Source organism: Zootoca vivipara, chromosome 7, assembly GCF_963506605.1.
Source record: "Zootoca vivipara chromosome 7, rZooViv1.1, whole genome shotgun sequence".
NCBI classification, from domain to species: domain Eukaryota; kingdom Metazoa; phylum Chordata; class Lepidosauria; order Squamata; family Lacertidae; genus Zootoca; species Zootoca vivipara.
Genome location: NC_083282.1, coordinates 62295199 through 62316479, shown reverse-complemented (window position 1 = coordinate 62316479; position 21281 = coordinate 62295199). Strand labels below are relative to the sequence as shown.

Here is a 21281-nt window from a genome sequence, read left to right as displayed (position 1 = left end):
CAGTGTGTCTCTTGAAACTTCAGTCTTGTGGAAATAGAACTTAAAGATAAAAGTGAACTTTTTAAAAAGAGCCCTTGTGGCGTAATGGTTAGAGTGTTGGACTATGATCTGGGAGACCAGGGTTTGAATGCCACTCAGCCATGAAGCTCACTGGGTGACCTTGGGCCGATCATCATCTCTCAGCACCTAACCTATCTCACAGGGTTAGGAGGATGAAATGGGGAGGATGATAACCATGTACAGTACACCACATTGAGCTCTTAGGAAGAAAAGCTGGTATGTAAATACACACAAACACTCACACATTTAAGAAACATGGTTCTTAAGAGGACTGAACACTCATTAACCCAAGAAGTCCAACAAGTACATATGTTGGCTCAAAATGGCTGTTTTTGGACTACTGTTAGTGGGGTAGGCGTCTAGAACATAATATTGCAATATTATTTTTACACTTACAAAAAGTTTTGATTTGAACATATTGTTTTTGGTTCATTGAATAGCTTTTCTAGTTTTGCAACTTTTAAAAAAGTCAGTAGCTAAATAGTTTAATTAGGGATGCTGCATATTAAAGTCTTACACATTTGTTGGGAGCAGAAACATGTTATTGTGCAGATTTCTGAAACTTTCATGTGAGCATACCCGAGTATTTTGGAATGCTTAAAGTGTATATATTTAATGTCTCTAACTCTTGCAATATTTTTCCTTTAAAAAAAGAGATGAGTGGGTTTTTTAACTGCCCTGCTTCTAGATAGCTTGCCCTCTTTTAGACAGTTGGCTATTCTTCAGAAGTCTGTGGTACTAAAAGTTGCATATCTAGTTTTGAAATTGCTTTAGTAGAAACTTTTGATATCTTCAGTACATGTGATCTGCTTGTGACATGTTTGTGTGTATCTCTTTGAAAAATCCTTGCGTATCTAATAGAATAGTGGGGCCAAATGCTAGTAGTACAATTCTAGTGACTGAAGGTAGCCATGGTGCTACGGTATATCACTTTAGGTAGAATTTGTTTAACACTCCTATACATGTTTACTCAGATGTATGGTCCAGTTGTTCAGTAGGATTAACTTTTGGGTAAATGTGCTTAGTATTGCAGTCTAAGGATAGCTACCAAATTTCAAACTGAAACTTGAGATTTCTAGTTTGGAATACAGCATGGTAGTTACTAACCATATTATGACACTAATGACATATTGATAAATGAAACAGTAGCACACCTATTATTATAGGACACTATAGTATTGTAGTGTAATGACGACTTTTAACCTAGGCAGTTGTGTGTCGAGACCCCGTAACCACCACCTCAAGGAGGAATCGAAACACAAAGACACAGGATATAAGGTTAATGTTATTGGGGAAATTTAGGCCACAACTTTATTGGTTACAGAATGTGAGCGGTATTGGCTTAGGCATTGAGTAGACCAGGCATTGAGTAGCTCCCCCCTGGGTTCCTGAAGGGTCGTGGCATGCCCCTGGCCCTGCACTGGACTTCGGATGAGATCCACACCCCCGGATTCCTTTAATGGAATACACCTAAGCATGGAGGGGCAGATGATGGCCAGGCCTCCCCTCCCCCATCAGAAGGTCACCCAATGCCTAACTGCAAAACCTTACAAAGTTGTGACGATTGCTCAGTTTAAACAGGTCCCAGCCATGCCCCCCCAGCCAGCCAATTGGCCGGCCGAATGATGACGTGGCTGGGGGGGCATGGGCGGCGCGGAACAATGTTCCCGCCCCCCAGAGGAGAGTGGGTGGCCACGCGGTCCACCACAACTCCTCCCCACTGGGAAGTGGAGCGGATTTGTCAGCTATGCTGTGATATTTGTTATAGACATGGAGGCAAAAACCTTCTTTGTTCTTTTTCCTTGCTAATGAAGCAACACCATATTTAAGCATATAAGATTTGGATAAATGAACACTTGAACAGTAAGTCTGTTAAATATTCACTTGATGCCTATCAGTGTTGGTATCAAGAAAATTTATTGTAGGCCTGTTCTTCAGGAGAATATTTGAATGACCAAGATTCTTGCTATGTTAAGAACATATTATGAAGAGGATTTTGAAACTTGAAACACTTGTGTACAGTGAAGAGTTAAAGAAAGTCAGCACTAATGTAAGTTAAGGCTCTTTCCATTTATTTTTCCTGTAGTGAACAGGATATAATCCACAAATTTTGCTTGCTGTATACCAGACTGAGAATATTTTAATTATTGCTCTCCTGTGATTTATTTAGTAGGACAAACCAATGTGGAATACCATCAGTAGTGAAATCCCACTTGTGGCTTGCAAGTAGTATTTGGGTAACTGTATAAGTGCACGATTAGACCTCTTAGTTTATTCGTCAGAAGTAGGGGGGGGAATGAAATTCATCATATTGGTTCATTAGAACTCTGCTTAATGTGTTTAGAATTACCTTTCAGTGAAAAATTAGAATCCCTCATATTCACTGTGGTTAGAGTGCTCTTACTATGAAAAAGAAGTATTGTTGAAACTGTTATTCAGAGGACACTCTTCAGTGAAAAAGAGAGAGAAGAGCCTAATATTTTGCTCTATTGATGTGTTACTTAGGTGCTTGGCTGAAGAAAAACACTTCCACTTCCTTGATGACAGAGTTATATAATAAGACCTTTTCATTTTTGTGCCATCACTTTGAATGCTACACACAGTCTCACCTTTGTTTGCTAAAGATTTTTAAAGCACAGGCTCTTTTCATGCAAAGGTAACTGAGCTGTAGTAGGGTTACCTTGTCCTAGTTCTGCATTTACTGATAATTATGGCTCATTCTATAATACATGGCAGCAAGCCCAAGTTGGGTGCCATGTACTGTACATTCAACAGTCCTGGCTCTTGTGTATACCTATATAACACACTACTTTTTATATAACCACTCAGAAACGCTTGTGGTTAATCATAAGAACAACAGGAACTGGATTATATTAGAGGTACAGATAGTTTCTCATCTGAGAAGGCTAAGAAGCAGCTGTTCCTGAGCGAACAGCAGATGAAGTAGCTGGGTGCCAGAACTAATAGTGATTTCATGGCAGCCTTCCAAACCAATAAAAAGGTAAAGGGACCCCTGACCATTAGGTCCAGTCGCGGACGACTCTGGGGTTGCGGCGCTCATCTCGCTCTATAGTCCGATGGAGCCGGCGTTTGTCCGCAGACAACTTCCGGGTCATGTGGCCAGCATGACTAAGCCGCTTCTGGTGACCCAGAGCAGCGCACGGAAGTGCTGTTTACCTTCCTGCCGGAGCGGTATCTATTTATCTACTTGCACTTTGACGTGCTTTTGAACTGCTAGTTTGGCAGGAGCAGGGACTGAACAATGGGAGCTCACCCCGTCACAGGGATTCGAACCGTCGACCTTCTGATCGGCAAGCCCTAGGATCTGTGGTTTAGACCACAGCGCCACCCGACCAATAGATATACAGTGGTGCCTCGCTTAACGAAAGCCCTGCTTAACAAAATTTCCGCTTAACGAAAGGATTTTTCGAGCGGAGGTTGCCTCGCTAGACGAATTCATTTTATGAAAAATTCGTCTAGCGAATCGCGGTTTCCCATAGGAATGCATTGAAATTCAATTAATGTGTTCCTATGGGCAAAAAAAATTCCAAAAAAATTCAATGCATTCCTATGGGATTCGCTAGATGAATTTTTTGTTATAAGAAAAGACCCGTGGAACGAATTAAATTAGTCTAGCGAGGCACCACTGTAGTTAAAGAACATGGAAAAAGTGCTGTCAACTGCACTAGTGCAACCTTGCTACCTCAAAGACCAGAATATAGTCTTCTCTAATTTGGTGGAAATATATACCGGTAGTTGGAAACCTTTTTGAGAACAGAAAAACCAGGACACTTACGTTAAGAATCAAGATGAAAGATGAGTCTGTTCAAAGAGTTTGGTGTGTGTGTGTGCCATTTATTTGTGGAATTCTAAGGTGGTGGACCTTCTTGAGAGCAGAGGGAAGAGTGGTCATGTATCAAAACCAGGGGTCAGCAACCTTTTTCTGCCGTGGGCCGGTCCACCGTCCCTCAGGCCATTTGGTGGGCCTGACTAATTTTTTTTTTTGGGGGGGATGAACAAATTCCTATGCCCCACAAATAACCCAGAGATGCATTTTAAATAAAAGGACATATTCTCCTCATGTAAAAACACGCTGATTCCCAGACCACCTGTGAGCCGCATTGAGAAGGTGATTGGGCTGCATCCGGCCCACTGGCCTTAGGTTGCCTACCCCTGATCAAAACTATCTGCTGTTACCTGAGGCATTACTTGCAGGTCACTTTTACACATAGTATGAGTCACCAGATGACCAATGAGCCACCAATTAAAGTTTCTACCATATTCCTTATTACTAAAACCAAGAGTAGAATTTTAAATGCAGTACAATGGTGAAAATATTCCTGCCACACATTCTTACATGTAGTAAAAGTTCAGTCATTTACCAAATGGAAAGGTTTTCCTACATGGTTGCTTGGATGCCTATCCTGGAACTGGAAAAGCTTGGGCACTATGGAATCAGTGACTTCATGGAAGCCTGTACCAAGATTATTGTAGTTTGTAGTCAGTTACAAGCAGTAAAGCAGTAATGTATCAAGAACCCGTCCCCTACACATGACTTTTTGTGATATGGGGAATAAATATATACTTATAAGATACATGCCAAATATGGCAAACTTGATTCCAGGATTTGGCTGTGTATGAAATAGCTGCCATGAAGTTTGTAGAGATCAACATACAACACTAAAGACTAGTGGAGCTGTAGCTCAGTGGGTAGAGCATCAAGTTTATGCTCACCCACCCCTCCTGTGAGACTAGGAAGACAATTTATGCTAAGTTTACTTTCAGTTTTAAATCTTGGCATAGCATTATCTGCTAACTTGGCTTACTACAAACAAATTCAAACCATGGACAACACAGGAAGGGGTGGAGTGTGGGCAGAAAACTCCTCAGAAACACTGCGGTCTTGTTCACCATATTGCTAAACATGGTTTAGTGTTATGGTGAATCAGTCAATTGTTCAATGAAGTTTCATTTAGTTTTCTTTAAAGCAATACTTCATTAATACCGGTACATGACATACAAGCAGCTCAATCCAACCCATGTTTGCTTGAAAGTTAGTCCAGTTTATTTAAATGAGCTTGCTTCTATGTAGGATGTTTAAAATGGGATTTCAGTTGTGTAAGGAATAAGGCATATCAGAGTCCTCCATTCTGTGCTAGGATTGGGAGAGCCCCACCAAGTCCATTGCTGTACTTTCTATAGAAAGCTTTCAGTTGCTAAAAATTCAGTTTGATAAGAATAGTAATGTATGATGGATATATTTTGACTCTATAAGAAGACTCAGGCCTTTGAAAACATTAGTGTAATTTTAATTTGTATCCTGTGGTCCACTGCCATGCTGTTGTAAATGTTTTGTTAAAAAGTTTCATTGTATTTTTTGTGTGTGAGCTGCCCTTCGAGCATTTGAAGAAGGCTGGGGTAGAAAAGTAATAAATATATACAATGTCAGTCTGAGTAGTCTCAAAAGTGTAACTTTTTCAGGTGACTGTTTCTAGGATGCATGTACAGTGGTGCCTCGCTTAACAAACGCCCCATAAGACAAAATTTTCGCTTAAAGAAAGGATTTTTCTAGCGGAGGTTGCCTCGCTAGACAAATTCGTTTAACGAAAAAATCGTCTAGCGAATCGCGGTTTCCCATAGGAATCTCCATTTGGCTTCACCCTCTCCCATCTCCATTTGGCTTCACCCTCCAGCTTTCTTAAGCAGGTAAGCAGGTAAGCAGAAGGGCATATTTATTGAATTTATATCTCATCTTTTTCTCCAAGGGGTGCAAGGTTCATCCCCCTCCTCAGTTAATCTCTACAATGACCCTGTGAGCTAAGTTAAGAGGCTGTGACTGGCCCAAGGTTACTCAGTGATCTTTATGACCAGGTGGAGATTTGAACCCTGATCTCCCAGTTCCAAGTCTCATATTCTAACCACTACACCACACTGGCTTTCTAGAGTACTTCTGCTATGGGGCAGCTATATAAATTAAGTAGGTAAATAATATGGAGAAAACAAAATGTAACTTACAGAATGATCTGAAATATTTTCCTTGAAGCTTGAATTTGTTTTATTCTGGATAGTTTTATTTGATGTTTTAATATGCCTAGGGCTTGCTGATCAGAAGGTCGGCGGTTCGAATCCCCGCGACGGGGTGAGCTCCCGTTGTTCGGTCCCAGCTCCTGCCAACCTAGCAGTTCGAAAGCACGTCAAAGTGCAACTAGATAAATAGGTACCACTCTGGCGGGAAGGTAAATGACGTTTCTGTGTGCTGCTCTGGTTCGCCAGAAGTGGCTTAGTCATGCTGGCCACATGACCCGGAAGCTGTACGCCGGCTCCCTCGGCCAGTAAAGTGAGATGAGCGCCGCAACCCCAGAGTCGTCCGCGGCTGGACCTAATGGTCAGGGGTCCCTTTACTTACCTAAACTGCTTTGAGATTTTTTCTTTAAAATGTAAAGCAGTATAGAAATGAAATGAATAAAAATAATAAAAATATTAATCTCCCCCCATGGTGCCTAGACATTCTTTTGTGGTGACTTTAACCCAGGTTTAAGGTGCCATTTGATGCCTAGCTTATATACCTTGAGTTTCTAACACTGTCAATGAGGCTATACATTTAATGGGGATAGGTGTGTATATAGGTTGGAAAAGTGTTAGATGCTTGCTTGAACCTAAGGAACATAATACAGCCTTAGTTTTCTTTTGTTGTTTTTTAAAATTGTTTTTGCATTTTACAACATTAACCATCTCCCCAACCAAGCATGTGAGATACAGTGGAATAATGGGTGAGCATTGCACATGGTTCATGACATTCCAGGTTTTACAATATATAAAATAAAAGCCAACAGTCATCTATAACAGCCAATGAAGTCTAAATTCATTAGGGAGTCCACAGGTACTTTTTCTTCTTATATGCATAAAATTGTAAAGCTGTCTGGAGAGAGTTAATCCACAAGCCTGGGTTTGAATGACATGTCAATTCAGACTGTGACTTAGTTTAGTGCAGCAGCAGAATGAATGACCAGTGGAGAGGAGCAAAGCAGCTGCAGCCCTCTTTCTCAGGGCCTGCATATGTGGTGGTTTGTGCTATAGTTTAGTTTAGTGCTATTTGTGAACCAAGCCTTAGTGCTTGGTCCTCACAGGAATCCTGTAATCTGACAGTAAAGGTAATTTATGTACTGAGCATAATGCCAAGACCATTACGAACATGGATACACTTGTAAATCAGCCACACAATAGCTTTGTTTGCAAATAACTACCATGTGAAGCTATGGTTTACAGTTGCCTTATAAGCCAATAGTTGTTTTTAAAATATGTTGGTGTTATGTTGGAACCCAACAGCCTTGATTAAGTTGCAGGGGCTTGTGGCAAGAGCTGATAAAAAAACAAACTGAATTCTGGAGAAACAAGACATGGCTTGTGCATGAGATGATATGTTGAACAAACCATACGTTGGCATTATGTATGAATGCAACCAAGAAGTCCACACAAATGGTAACAACAACAGCAGCAGCAACAGCAACAACAACAATTATACCCCACCCATTTGGGCGGTGTGGTATAGTGGTTAAGAACGCTAGACTCATAATCTGGGGAACCGGGTTCGCGTCTCCGCTCCTCCACATGCAGCTGCTGCGTGACCTTGGGCTAGTCACACTTCTCTGAAGTCTCTCAGCCTCACTCACCTCACAGGGTGTTTGCTGTGGGAGAAGGGAAAGGAGAATGTTAGCCACTTTGAGACTCCTTAGGGTAGTGATAAAGTGGGATATCAAATCCAAACTCTTCTTCTCTTCTTCTTCATCTGGCTGGGCCTCCCCAGCCACTCTGGGCGGCTTCCAACGGAACATTAAAATACAATAATCTATTAAACATCAAAAGCTTCCCTAATCAGTCTGAAATAAGGGGGAAAAGCAGTTGTTTACATTTTTTCTGAAAATCCTTTTCTCTAGAGATGATTTTGATTTGCTATATTCAACTGGTAGTTAACAAATCCTAGTAAAATAATCCACTGGTAAAATAGGTCAGGTTTTGTGAAAAGCTTCCTTTTGATAACCATTAAAGCTTGCCATCAAAGGTGGAAACTTGGTCATGAATCAAAGCACAGAATCTGGGTGAGAAAATTCAGCCTACACTGTGTAGCTTCAGCAAGCTGGCATGGCTTACTGCTGGTGAAAGGGGCCAGACAGTCTAATTTGATGATACATTGGTGCTGATGTAGTTGGAAGTAGCAAATAAGTAGAATGCAGGTTCTGAGTCTGCATGAGTTCCCCAATCTCAGCATCTCTTGTCTGAGCCCTAGGATATTGCTGGGCTCCAACCTCCATCAACAATTACCATTGGCCTTGCTGGTGGTGTTCACAGGAGTTGGAAGCCAACAACAATTGGACAGCTACATGAATACTTTCAGAAATAGTGCCACTCAGTGCTTCTGAGTTCCATCCTGAGCCATTGTCTCTGTGACTTTAAATTAAAACATGGGAGTCTGTCAGTTACTGGTCAGCTTCACTGATCAATGCTGCTACAAAAATATCTATCTGGATAAGCCACTACTTTTGATACCTTTTGTGTGGACCAGATGGGCTTTGAAATTGTTGAGGTTTGCTGTATACCCAAAGGCTATAATTTCAGTAGGCATCTTGAAACTTACTAGAATGATTAGGTCATATAATATCTAGATACAATCTCTTGTTAGCCATTTTAGCACAGTACAACATTTCACTTTAATACAAAATCTCCAAGGAGAGAGCTTAAGACTTAAAATTCTGCAATATGATGGTCTGCCTCAATTTTTAATATTTTTCATATCTCTTGGCGGGGTATATTGCAACATGTTACTTTACAAACAGCAACACCAACAAAGTAACATTACAGAGCTGCCTTTTTTCTTATAAGAGTCCTTCCTCTTAAAGCAGAATAGCCTTTTGAAGGGTCTTTAAAATGCTCACTCAGCTATGAAGCATGATTTGATTTTGTTGTTGTTGTTATAAGGATCCAGAATAAGCAATTTATAGGTGTGTTACAAAATCAAATGTTGTTAGCTGCTGGGGCGTTAAGTTGTTAGGAGTATATAATTATGGCTTCCTTTTTACTCAGCATTTCTGAAAACCTGTCATAGCAACTTATTGAGCTTTGATCTCAGCAAGATGAATTCAGGAGGCTATTTGAGTGGTACTTGCTGTATTCAGGGATTCGTTGTGACTGATGATTAATTATTCTGACTTTTGTTGCAGTGCAACAAATAATCAGTGGTGCCGAAAATAACTATTGTAGTGGTGTCTGTCTTGGTTGTGCTGGTGCTCTATATTCCCTAGCTGCTTCCTCTTGCTTACTTGCTCTCTTTCTGTCCAGCAGCGTCTCCAAATGAATCTGCATGCACGCTGCACAGGCATTTGGGAATTTTATTTATTTATGAATTGACTTCAACATGTGTCAAGGCAATTTACAAACATATCACAAAAAAAGAAAAAATAGTTTGTTTTTTAAAAAGTACAAAAATAATTTATAGGTATAAAAACCAATACAAAATGAACATCCAAAGCAGAGACTTTCTCATCCAGCTGGAAAAGCCTATTGAAAAATAGGAATAGGGGTGCCTGGCATATCTATAGGAATGAGGTTCCACAAATCAGGAGCAGCCATAATGAAAGCCCTGCTCTCGGTTGCTGTGGAGCAAATGTCTAATATTTTGGGAATTGAGGGAGAAACTCTTACACAGAATTCAGTGACTTACTGATTGTATAAAGTATAAGATTATTTCTAAAGTAAATTGGTCCTTAGTAGTATAGGGCCTATACCTTGAACTTGGTGTGGTATCAGGCAGCCACTTCAAATCATGTAAATAAAGTATGTTAATGCTGGTGGTAGTTTGCCCCCTCAAGCAACCTTGCTACTGTGATCTACATTAGCTGCACTCAGGGGTGCCCAAACTTTGAGACAATGCCCTGCAGCATCCCATAGCTCAAAAACAAGGGGGTAAGAAGAATTCATCTAATGGCATCTTCTGGAACTGTGCCAGGGGATTAGATCGGGACCGCTGCTGAACAGTTCCCTGATACCCATCTCCCATAGATGCTATGCTTAATAATGTCAAATGCTGCTGGGGGATTGAGCACTAGCAGCAGAGTCATGGTTTCCCTGTCCTCTTGATTAGGGTAATTAATGAAGACTTCCAAAACTGATTCAGTCCCAAACCTGGGCTCGAATCTGGATTAGAATGGGTTTAGATCATCTATTTTCTCCAATAATGCTGCAATTGCACTGCTACAACTCTCTCAAGTGCCTTGGCAAACAAGTGGGTGTTTGCAACTGAACAGTAGTTATAGAATACCATTAAGGCCAGGTTGGTTTTTTTTTCTAGAGTGGCCATACTACGATCTATGAAGGATTGCAATCTTTTGCCACTAGAAAATTCCCCAGAGTGATCATATCCTCTAACTGGCATATGTCGTATTTATGAATTAACTTGTAGTATCCGGCTTGCCACACTGCTTTTCATTATTGGTGCCAATTGCTTGCATGCATTCATAGTTTCTGTTGGTGGCACATTTGATCATATTGCCTGCGAGGCCACCCCTCCCCATTAATGCACAGGAATCCCCCCATTTGTATCAGTATAGTACTGGAGGGTGTGTAAACTAAATTTCCCAGGATCATTCCATCCCATTGAGACTATGATGCATTATCCTATAGATGGCTATTTACACAGAAGTAACAGCCATTAAATTCATTCAGGCTTACTCTAGTGTACATATGATTGTAGCATTGGTTTAATAGGTCTTATTTTCTTGTAAATGTATGTTGGATTGCCACCTGAATTCACCTAATATTCTCTGGATTGTCTTCCATTTTAAAATTATGTTTATTTAACGGACAGGATTATGAGTACCTGTCTCTTAACGTCCAAACCAGACGTGACAAGAGGTGTCTTATCTAGCTTGGCAGTAAGCTGCAACAGTCTAACCACTTTTGCTCAACAATATGCCCCTTTGTAATAAACTACAGTGGTACCACGACTTATGAAGACGATCCGTTCCGCAGCCGTCTTTGTAAGTCGAAGTCTTTGGTTGTTGAAGCGCCTGTTCTGCGCATGTGCGAAGCGCGATTTTGCACTTCTGTGTAGGTGCAGGGTGCGCGCGGCGAAAAGACTTCCGGGGTTGTAAACTTCAGAAGTCGAAACCTTCGGAGGCTTCCGGTCCGCCGCGCTGGTGCAGTAGGACGCAGGGACTTCGCGCTCCGAAGTCCCTGGCTTCGTGGAGGGGGGGGAAGTCCGCAGAGCGAGCGGACTCCCCCAAAAAAACACCGGGTAGAGAGTCCCGGTGACATAGCACCCAGCTGCTTGCTCCGGACGCGATTCCTCCGCTGCCCGAGAGCTCCGTAGAGCGATCGAGAGCCAGCGGAGTGGAGTCGCGGGAGCCATTTTTGGGTCTCATCTTACCTCCGTGAAGTGAAGCTCCGAGTCCTCAGCCCGCAAGCGGTGGATTCTTCCAAGAAAATAAAAGACTTTTACAAAGTAAGTCAAATCTCTATTTGGACTTTAAAAATTCCAATTTTGAAGATAGGAAGAGATTTCAAAACAACGGAAGCCGATCTCTTCCAAATGGTCAATCGGGAGGCGCATTAAATATCCTCAAGCCGAAGGGGGAAAAGTTTTTTCTAGATTAAGGACCCGAGAGAAAGAAAGACTTTTCAAAACCTCCCCAGCCCCCGGTGTCGATACCCCTTGAGGTTCAGCAGTAACAAAGGGGAAGATGTTTTGACAGCTGTCAAAAGCTGTCAAATTGCTAAAAGGATTAAGAAAGTCGATTTTATTGTTGTGGATTATAAAAACTGATTGAAGAGGATTTAGAAGTAATTTAATGGGAATTTAAATTTGAACTGTGATGAAGTTAAAGACAAAGGGAAAGACCAACCAAGATGGAGCCGACAACGTGGTAGAGAGGAATTTTCCAGTACCCTTTGGCCCTTATCTCTGGTCTGCCTGTGGCTAAGTGAAGTATGAAAACAAAGTTTTCTCGAGCCTTCCAGGAGGCAGTGCTGAACTATCTACAAATATGGGAAGATATTTACAAGGAACGCCAATGTTTGAATCCAACAACAATGGAGAATGAGGTGCAAGATCAAGTTTTAGAGGACAATTTTGAGACTGAGATTGTGTGCGAGGAGCAACAATTTGACAATTTGGAGACTGATTTGGACCAAAAAAAAACATGTGTTGGATGATGAAAAACAAAGAGTTGAACAAGGAGACGAGGCCGACAAGGAGAGGCAAAGTGAAGAGAAGATTGAAGGAAATGAAAATCCTGGAGGGATTGAAATGGGGAGTGGAGTTAGTGAGGGGGGGGATAGGCAGGAAGAGGGGGGAGCAAAGGCCTGGAAGTGGAAGTGGGAAAGATCTGGTGTGGGGTGAAAACTTTAGTTTAAGGTTATTTTTCTGGTGGATGAATGACGGTTTCTGAATCTTGGCTTGCTAAAGGATATGCTGATCCAATTGGGGGAAGGGACATCGGGAGGGGGGAAGGAGAGAGTTTTAAAAGTTTAGGGTTAAGAGTTTTCTGGAGGGGGAAGAAGAATGGCTGAGGAAACATGTTAGAGTTTGTTTTTAATATTTTTGGTGAGCAGACAGAGGTTTGGGTAGAGATCTGCCTGGCTCCCTCTCTCTGCTCTCTGCACCCAGTGGCAGGGGGTGTTTTGGGGGGAGGCGGAGGGGTGGAAGGAAACCCAGACACAAAAATGGAACCTTTTGACTGCTGAACCCCTCGAGTTACCCTAGTGGCAGGAGGGGACTCGGAGGGGGGCAGCATGAAGAAGGAGGAGGATTAAGTTAATATGATAAGAATAAGAATTTGAATTAGAACAGAAAACCCGCCATAATCAATTGAAGAAGTTAGGAAACCCAGGAGGAAGAGAACCGGGGAAGCCGCAAACAAACTGTGATGAGAATAAGATATTGAATTTATATTTTTTTTCTTTTCCCTTTTCCCTTTTTCTTGTTTTTTTCTTTTTTTTCCTTTTCCTATTTGTTGTTTTGTTGTTAAGCAAAGTGATATTGAAGAATTAGCTGGGGGATAAACCAAACCCCAGAGATCCTCCGCCTATGTCCTCTCAGTGGCAGGGGGGGGATGAGGGGGGAGGAGGGAGGGGGGAGGTTAAACCCAGCTTAAAATGGACCCCTTTGTTTCCCAATGCCCATGGGTATCACTGGTGGCAGAAGTGGTCTTGTGGGTGGAGGGAAAATGAAGGGACTGAGCTTATTTTGTATGTGTTGTATGTTTTGTTTTTACAAAATTTATAAAAATTATTATTAAAAAAAAGTCGAAACCTTCGGAAGTCGTTCATTCGGATGTCGAGGTATGACTGTAGACTTAATTTCAAGTACTGTAAATACATTTAGGATTGCAGGCTCTGATTGTCCCTCCCACAAACTTTCTAGATACTGTGTTACTTTGTTTCAAGCAATGAACACCAGTACAGTACTGAGGTACAGTATGTCTAAAGCTTGCATTCACATCCTGCTGAAAGAAACTAGCTGTTTGAATATTGGGTTAATAGGTTCTCACTGTCATATTCCCTGTATATGTTTCTGAGCTTGTGAATGTTCTTCAGAGTAGTGTTGAACAGAAAAAGCTTTCTTTATTTGTTGTCTTCTATTTTACCTGATGGCCCACAATCTGATTATGTCTGTAAAGTACTCTTCTGTAAAAATAAAAAATAAAAAATCCCTTTCTAGCAGTTTAGGGCAGGAAATGAGCAGACTTTGCAGAACTGCCTATATATATATATATATATATATATATATATATATATATATGTGTGTGTGTGTGTGTGTGTATATATATATATATATATATATATATATATATATATATATATATATACACACATACACACACACACACACACACACACACCCCACCCACTACTTGAGATCTACCATCTGAGGCCAGGTGCAAAATAGTGGCTTGTGAGGGACAGACATGGTAAGGAAAGTGTTGCCTCTGAGTATATGCTTAGTCCAAAGTTTCATTTTCAGTACCAGAACTGACCACACAGCAATCCATTCCTTGTTGTCCCTCAATCTTTTTTCATTTTCAGCAACTTAACGTGTCAGATGGGGAGCCCCTGTATTACTGTTTGACTTATTTCTAGACCACTTTTATGTTTGTTATGGAAGCTCCAGCAACTTTTTTTTTTATCTTGGGCAAGTTAAACTTCAGAAGCATGCAGCTTCAAGTGTTCAAACCAAATACAATACTAATTCATTCCAGGATGAACTGTACCAATCAGTGTTATAGAAAGTCTGTCACATAACAAATAGTTACCGTATTTGCTTCTTGTATTTGTCTCTGTAATCCTTCTTGTTGTTTAGTCGTATAGTCGTGCCTGACTCTTCATGACCCCATGGACCAGAGCACACAAGGGCCAGGCACTCCTGTCTTCCACTGCTTCCCGCAGTTTGGTCAAACTCATGGTGGTAACTTCGAGAACACTGTCCAACCATCTTGTCCTCTGTCGTCCCCTTCTCCTTGTGCCCTCAATCTTTCCCAGCATCAGGGTCTTTTCCAGGGAGTCTTCTCTTCTCATGAGGTGGCCAAAGTATTGGAGCCTCAGCTTCATGATCTGTCCTTCCAGTGAGCACTCAGGGCTGATTTCCTTAAGAATGGATAGGTTTGATCTTCTTGCAGTCCATGGGATTCTCAAGAGTCTCCTCCAGCACCATAATTCAAAAGCATCAATCTTTCGGCGATCAGCCTTCTTTATGGTCCAGCTCTCACTTCCATACATCAGTACTGGGAAAACCATAGCTTTAACTATATGGGCCTTTGTTGGCAAGGTGATGTCTCTGCTTTTTAAGATGCTATCTAGGTTTGTCATTGCTTTTCTCCCAAGAAGCAGGCGTCTTTTAATTTCGTGACTGCTGTCACCATCTGCAGTGATCATGGAACCCAAGAAAGTAAAATCTCTCACTGCCTCAATTTCTTCCCCTTCTATTTGCCAGGAGGTAATCCTTCTAGTGACTGTCTTTTGGTATTGCATAATGTCTCCGCAGAATTCTGCTTCTCTATCCTTCCTTCTTTCAGGGCTTGGAGGGAACAATCAATTAATACTGGTCAATGGTGTGGGCTTTCTAGAAAATTTGAAGTACAAAAATTTCAAACATGAGAAATAGTGACCCATGTTCTGTCTTCTGTTGCTGTCCAAGTCTGGCATGAGGAAACATTCTGCACGCCTGGGCTGCCTTGGTTTGTTTTATGTGAAGAAGTAAAAGTGGATTGTCCTAATGCACTTTTCCTGTCCTGTCTGCCAGGGTACATATATACAAGATGCACAGGATGAGTCAGGGCTGCTTGTATTTTCAGGGCTGCTTGTATTTTTTGCATCCAATCCAGCTCTAGTTACAAAAACTAACAAAACAAGAACATTACAAAGCACCACAATATCAAGGAGCAGCATAAAAGTAGCTATCAGAATTAAAAACCAACACTAGGCAGTAGAAACAATATTTTTTAAAAAATTATAAAAATGTGGCAATATAAGTATTTTCCTGGTGCCAACATTACATTAAGGGACATGCCAAGTTAAGCAGGAAGAGCTTTCCACAGTTGAGATGTCACCACTTATTAATCTCTTTCTCATGTAGTCTGCCATGCGTCAGAAATGGGGGCCATGGGCATAGCCATGATTTTTTGGTGTGGCAGGCCTTTTGTTGGGGGGGGGGCAGAACCTCAGTTTGCTATGTATTTTTATTGAATTTTACTAGCTGACCCGGCCACGCGTTGCTGTGGTTCTTTCCTGTGACACCCCACCCCACCCTGTCATGATCCATGACGTATCCTGCCCCTCCTCCCTCCACCCCGGCTCATCCCTGTGTTTCCGTAGGATTCCCTTCCCTCTGTTGTCCTTGGGGAGTGTTGGCCCCTCCCCCCTGTATCTCCATACCTTGGCCCCCACCCTCGAAAAGGAACTGTTAGGTTTTGGGTTCTATTTCCCAGCATGCACTTTTGTCTGAACCCTCTGCTGTTCCTGGGGAGTGTTGGCCCCTACCCCTGGTATCTTCGTACATTGCCCCCCATCCTTGGAGAAGGAGCTGTCAGTTTCTGGGTTCCATTTCCCAGTATTTACTTTTGTCTGAGCCCTCTGTTGTCCCCTCCCCCCTGTATCTCCATACATTGGCCCTTGCGCATCATCGGGGGTGATGATGTGCCCTGGGACCCAGAGAACTACTTAAAGAATCCCAACCCGGGGAGGGGGGGGTCAAATAGCGAAGCCGCATAGCCCCGTAGCAACAGACAGGCCCAGACAGAAGGAAGAGGGTCATATGGGGCACTTGGCGCGGGCCTCCGAATCTAAAGAGGGCCTCGGTCAGCATATTCACAATCAGTAAAATGAAAAAAGTAACTAAGGGGTTAAAAACAGGGACACATTATCTTATCTACCTGGGCCAGGCCTCTGTCTGGCCCTGCAAGGGCCTGGCAACAGAAGGCGCGTTCAGAAGTAACCAAGTTGTTCAGTTCCATAAAAAACCCAGGAAGTGGCAAGGGGAAGGTAGGGAATTGTAAATGGGGTGGGGGGTGTGCACTGCAAATATCTGAGGACTTAAACTGGGGAGAGAAAGTGAATGGTTGTTGTGGTGTTTTTTTTTAAAAAAAAAAGACACAGAGGCTTACAATCAGTTGTTTCTCCTAAAATAAGACATAACCATAAAATAAGTCATATTTATTTTTGTCTTGTGGTTTTTTTGGGGGTAGTGGTGCTAAATTGTAAAGTAAAAACCCATTGCAGTGTAGGGGCCTACATAAATCAAAGGCCATGCTGCGGTCTGTGGCAACCCCCCCCCCAGGCAGGCCCCGACCTCCACTTGGCAATGTTGGTTCTTTGGTGGGGTTTTTTTTTTTTGGGGTGGGGGTAGTGTTGCTAAATGGTAAAGTAAAACCCCTTGCCGTGCAGGGGCCTACATAAATCAAAGGCCGTGCTGCGGTATGTTGCAACCCCCCCCCTCAGGCAGGCCCCGACCTCCACTTGCCAATGTTGGTTCTTTGGTGGGTTTTTTTTTGGGTGGGGGTAGTGTTGCTAAATGGTAAAGTAAAACCCCTTGCCGTGCAGGGGCCTACATAAATCAAAGGCCATGCTGCGGTCTGTGGCAACCCACCCCCCCAGGCAGGCCCCGACCTCCACTTGGCAATGTTGGTTCTTTGGTGGGGTTTTTTTTTGGGGGGGGTTAGTGGTGCTAAATGGTAAAGTAAAACCCCTTGCCGTGTCACCAAGTGCGTTGCTGTGGGTTATCCCCCTCCCCGGGCCTAGTGGAGGCCTGGCAGCCTATCAGGGGCCTAAAACAAAGTCCTAGATAAAATGGCTGCCTTGGTGTGTTTCAGTTGCTTGGTTGATGATGATGTCATTCGGTTTGTGGGTGTGGCTTAGATTTCTCAGGAAGGGAGGGGGTGGAGGAGGGTACTACGCCACTTGAGGGCGCTGCTTGAGTTGGTGGAAAAGCATTTCTGTACCTGCCCAGGTGTGTGATTTGAGGGATTTTTGCCCCCAACAATGCTCTAGGAGTGGCCTGGATCATTGTGTCCAAATTTCAGGACGATCGGTCAAGCGGTTACGGAGAAAAGTGGAACCACGAATTTCACGATTTTTACATTTTTTTATATATATAGATTGATTTGGGGCGGGGGCAGCTGCCCCTCCCCCCCCCGGCTATGCCTATGATGGCGGCACCCAAAGAAGGGTCCTTGTTGAAGATCTCTCTGTGTGTAGCCCCTAAGGTATAATAATAATAATTCTTTTGTACCCCACCCATCTGGTTGGGTTTCCTCAGCCACTCTGGGCGGCTTCCAACAAAGATACATTAATCTGTTCACATTAAAAACTTCCCTAAACAGGGCTGCCTTCAGATGTCTTCTAAATGTCAGGTAGTTGTTTTATCTCTTTGACATCTGATGGGAGGGCGTTCCACAGGGCAGGCACCACTACTGAGAAGGCCCTCTGTCTGGTTCCCTGTAGCTTTGCTTCTCGCAGTGAACTCAGTGTCCAGTCAGAACGATGGGGGTGGAGACGCTCCTTCAGGTATCCCGATCCCAGGCTTTGAATTGAGTTAAATGGCAAATCCATTACTTTTAATTGAGTCCACCACACTACAACAAACAATAAGCTAACCCGGAGACTGCCAGGATAGATCACTGAGCCATTGTGCTTAATTAATTGTTTACTATTATGCTTAGTTCTGGGTTTGCTGGTCATAGGAGGGATGAGATGCTATATAAAGTACTGAAGCACTACCCCCAGGCAATAGAAATCTTTTAGCACCACTCTACCTTTTGAAAGTTTAGCAGTAATTGCCCATCACTTCTCAAGCTCAGCTTATTTTATCTGAATTTTACATTATAGAACAGGCATAGGCCAACTTGGCCTCCAGATGTTTTGGGACTACAGTTCCCATCATCCCTGACCACTGGTCCTGTTAGCTAGGGATCATGGGAGTTGTAGTCCCAGAACATCTGGAGGGCCAAGTTTGCCTATGCCTGTTATAGAATTACAGCATCAAAACAGCCCTGTTCACAGTTTTCAAATAGGCTTGATATACTACCGTATAACTAACAGATAAATGTGTAAACACATCCTCCCTGAACTGCTATGTATTGTTTAAATCTCGTACAGGAGCACTTAATAATGCAGAAAGTAGCTCCTCTTTCTCTGTAAACTTACTGTCTTAATTTTCAAAGGTAGAGCAATGCAGTAACTCCCCCCCTCCCCCATAACATACTGAAAATCTTTTCAGAGATTAGTCTATTTCAGTAAAAAAAAGTCTCACGGTACCTTACACTTAGGACATATTAAGTTTGCTAGTCTTGAAGGTGTCATAATATGTTCTCTTTCTGAGACCCAGATGCCTAACACTGAGTGTCTGGGAGGTGGCTCAGGGCTTTTCTTCCTAATGTTCTTGACTATTTTTATGGTGCAACAATACGATTCTAATTTTCTTATTATTTCTAGAAAGCAGAGATGAAAATGGCAAGACCCAGAGAGCTGACAGTCTTATTGTAAAGAAAATAAAGAAAAAGAAGAAAAAGAAACACAGAGAAGATATGAGGGGGAGGCATCTGAAAATGTATAATAAAGAAGTGCAGACTGTGTGTGCTGGTCTTACCCGTATCAACAAAGAGATTTTGACTCCAGGGGAGAGTGATAACTTGGAAGAAAACAAGGAATCTTTTAGGTACCTAAAAGATGAGCAGCTGTGTCAGTTGAATTTGGGCATGCAGGAATATAGGATACCCCAGGGGGTGGAGTCTCCATTTACTACACACCAGGAGCATTCTGTTCGCAGCAGCTTCTTAAAAACAGGCACTAAATTTAGTAACTTTATTCATGAAGAGCGTCAGTCAAATGGAGGAGGTCTGGTTCTTCATGCCTATATGGATGAACTCTCATTTTTGTCTCCAGTGGAGATGGAGAGATTTGCAGAAGAGTTTCTTGCTTTGACATTCAGTGAAAATGAGAAAAATGCAGCATACTATGCTCTAGCTATAGTTCATGGGGCAGCTGCCTACTTGCCAGACTTCTTGGATTACTTTGCTTTTAATTTTCCTAACACTCCAGTGAAAATGGAAATCCTTGGCAAGAAGGATATTGAAACAACAACCATTTCAAACTTTCACGCTCAGGTAAGAGATGTCATCCTAAAGACCCAAGAGTATTGGAAACTAAGCATATAATTCACCTGAGAAACTTACAAAGGAGCGCTAGGGCAGAAACCTGAACCAAAATCTAGACAATGCTGATCATTGTCACCTACTGCCATTCAACTACCTTTCCTTCACAGAGCCCATACTCCAATAACAAACCTACGGTATAACTTTGTCTGTATATAGGATGATGGTCCCTGCAATTTAAAGCCATGTAGATTCTATGCTATCTAGGCTGCTTCTGAATGCCTTCCCACTCCAACTAGTACACAGCCTTTTTGAACCATAGTTCCCTGCTTTCCCATTTCCAACCTGTCATTGAACAAACATGAGTTGTTGTTGTTGTTATTATTATTATTATTATTGAGAATATTTCAATTGAACAAAATATACTGGAAATTAAAAGTGAATCAAAAATAATAATAAAAGAAATAAAAGTGGGGGAACGTATATTATATCACTATATATTCAAGCAGCTATAACTCCATATATGCTTGTCTGGTATATAGGTATATAAATGTAATTACTATCCCCATATATATATGGTTATTTATAACCTATGTTTTTTATAAACACGTTCCAAATATCTTTATACTTGTCCATACAAAGTCTACATCTATTCATAAGTTGCAAGTGTTGCCATATCCTTAATCCATTGACTAAAAGGGGCCATAGATTTACTCTTCCAGTGCATAAATATGAGTCTTTTGGCCATAGTAAGGGCAAGAGACGGGGGTGGCACTGTGGTCTAAACCATTGAGCCTCTTGGGCTTGCCAGTCGGAAGGTCGGCAGTTCGAATCCGCATGACAGTGCTGGGCTTCTGTTGCTCTGTTCAAAAGCACACTAGTGCAAGTAGATAGGCGGGAAGGTAAATGGTGTTTCTGTGCATTCTGGCTTCTGTCACGATGTTCCGTTGCGCCAGAAGTGGTTTAGTCATGATGGTCACACGACCCGGAAAGCTGTCTGTGGACAAATGCTGGCTCCCTCGGCCTGAAGCAAGTTGAGCGCTGCACCCCATAGTCACCTTTGACTGGACTTAACTGTCCAGGGATCCTTTACCTTTTTAGTAAGGGCACAAAAAATCCATTTGTATTGTCCACTTGTCAAATTCCATATAGTAGGTGCATAATTCAATTGAATATTTACCTCTGAAAATTTAAACGAATTCTGCACATTCATGTTTATACAATCCAATACTTTCTCCGAAAACTTAGTAAGTGAAGGGCAGTCTTTTTCTATATAAATGTAATGGAGTCCAGTAGATTGTAAACATTATTTTCTGTTGCATAAGTCATAATTTCAGATCCATAGACACCTTTGCTAAGGCAGCTGAAACACTTTCCCACTGTTGGTAATACAGGAACATCCAATTCTATGTTCCACTCATTTCTTAAAATCTGTGTTTTGAATTGATTCATTGATCAAATATCTATAAAAAGTAATCACAGGCTTTTTGGTTTCAAAGTATTTTGACCAGTTCTAATAACTCTGGTACCTCAGAAGCTGTAAAAGCTGCTGGCCCAAACAAAGTTGTTACCACGTGTTGCATTCTT

General features: G+C 42.1%; 1 protein-coding gene across 1 annotated transcript in view; it reads left to right on the top strand.

Moving 5' to 3' along the window:
* RSBN1 (round spermatid basic protein 1) overlaps positions 1 to 21281 on the top strand; it is a 34272-nt gene that overhangs the window by 1193 nt on the left and 11798 nt on the right. Inside the window, exon 2 of the mRNA XM_035122846.2 lies at positions 19036 to 19706. Within this exon, the coding sequence (XP_034978737.2) occupies positions 19036 to 19706 (671 nt within the window). The remainder of the gene's footprint in view (positions 1 to 19035; positions 19707 to 21281) is intronic.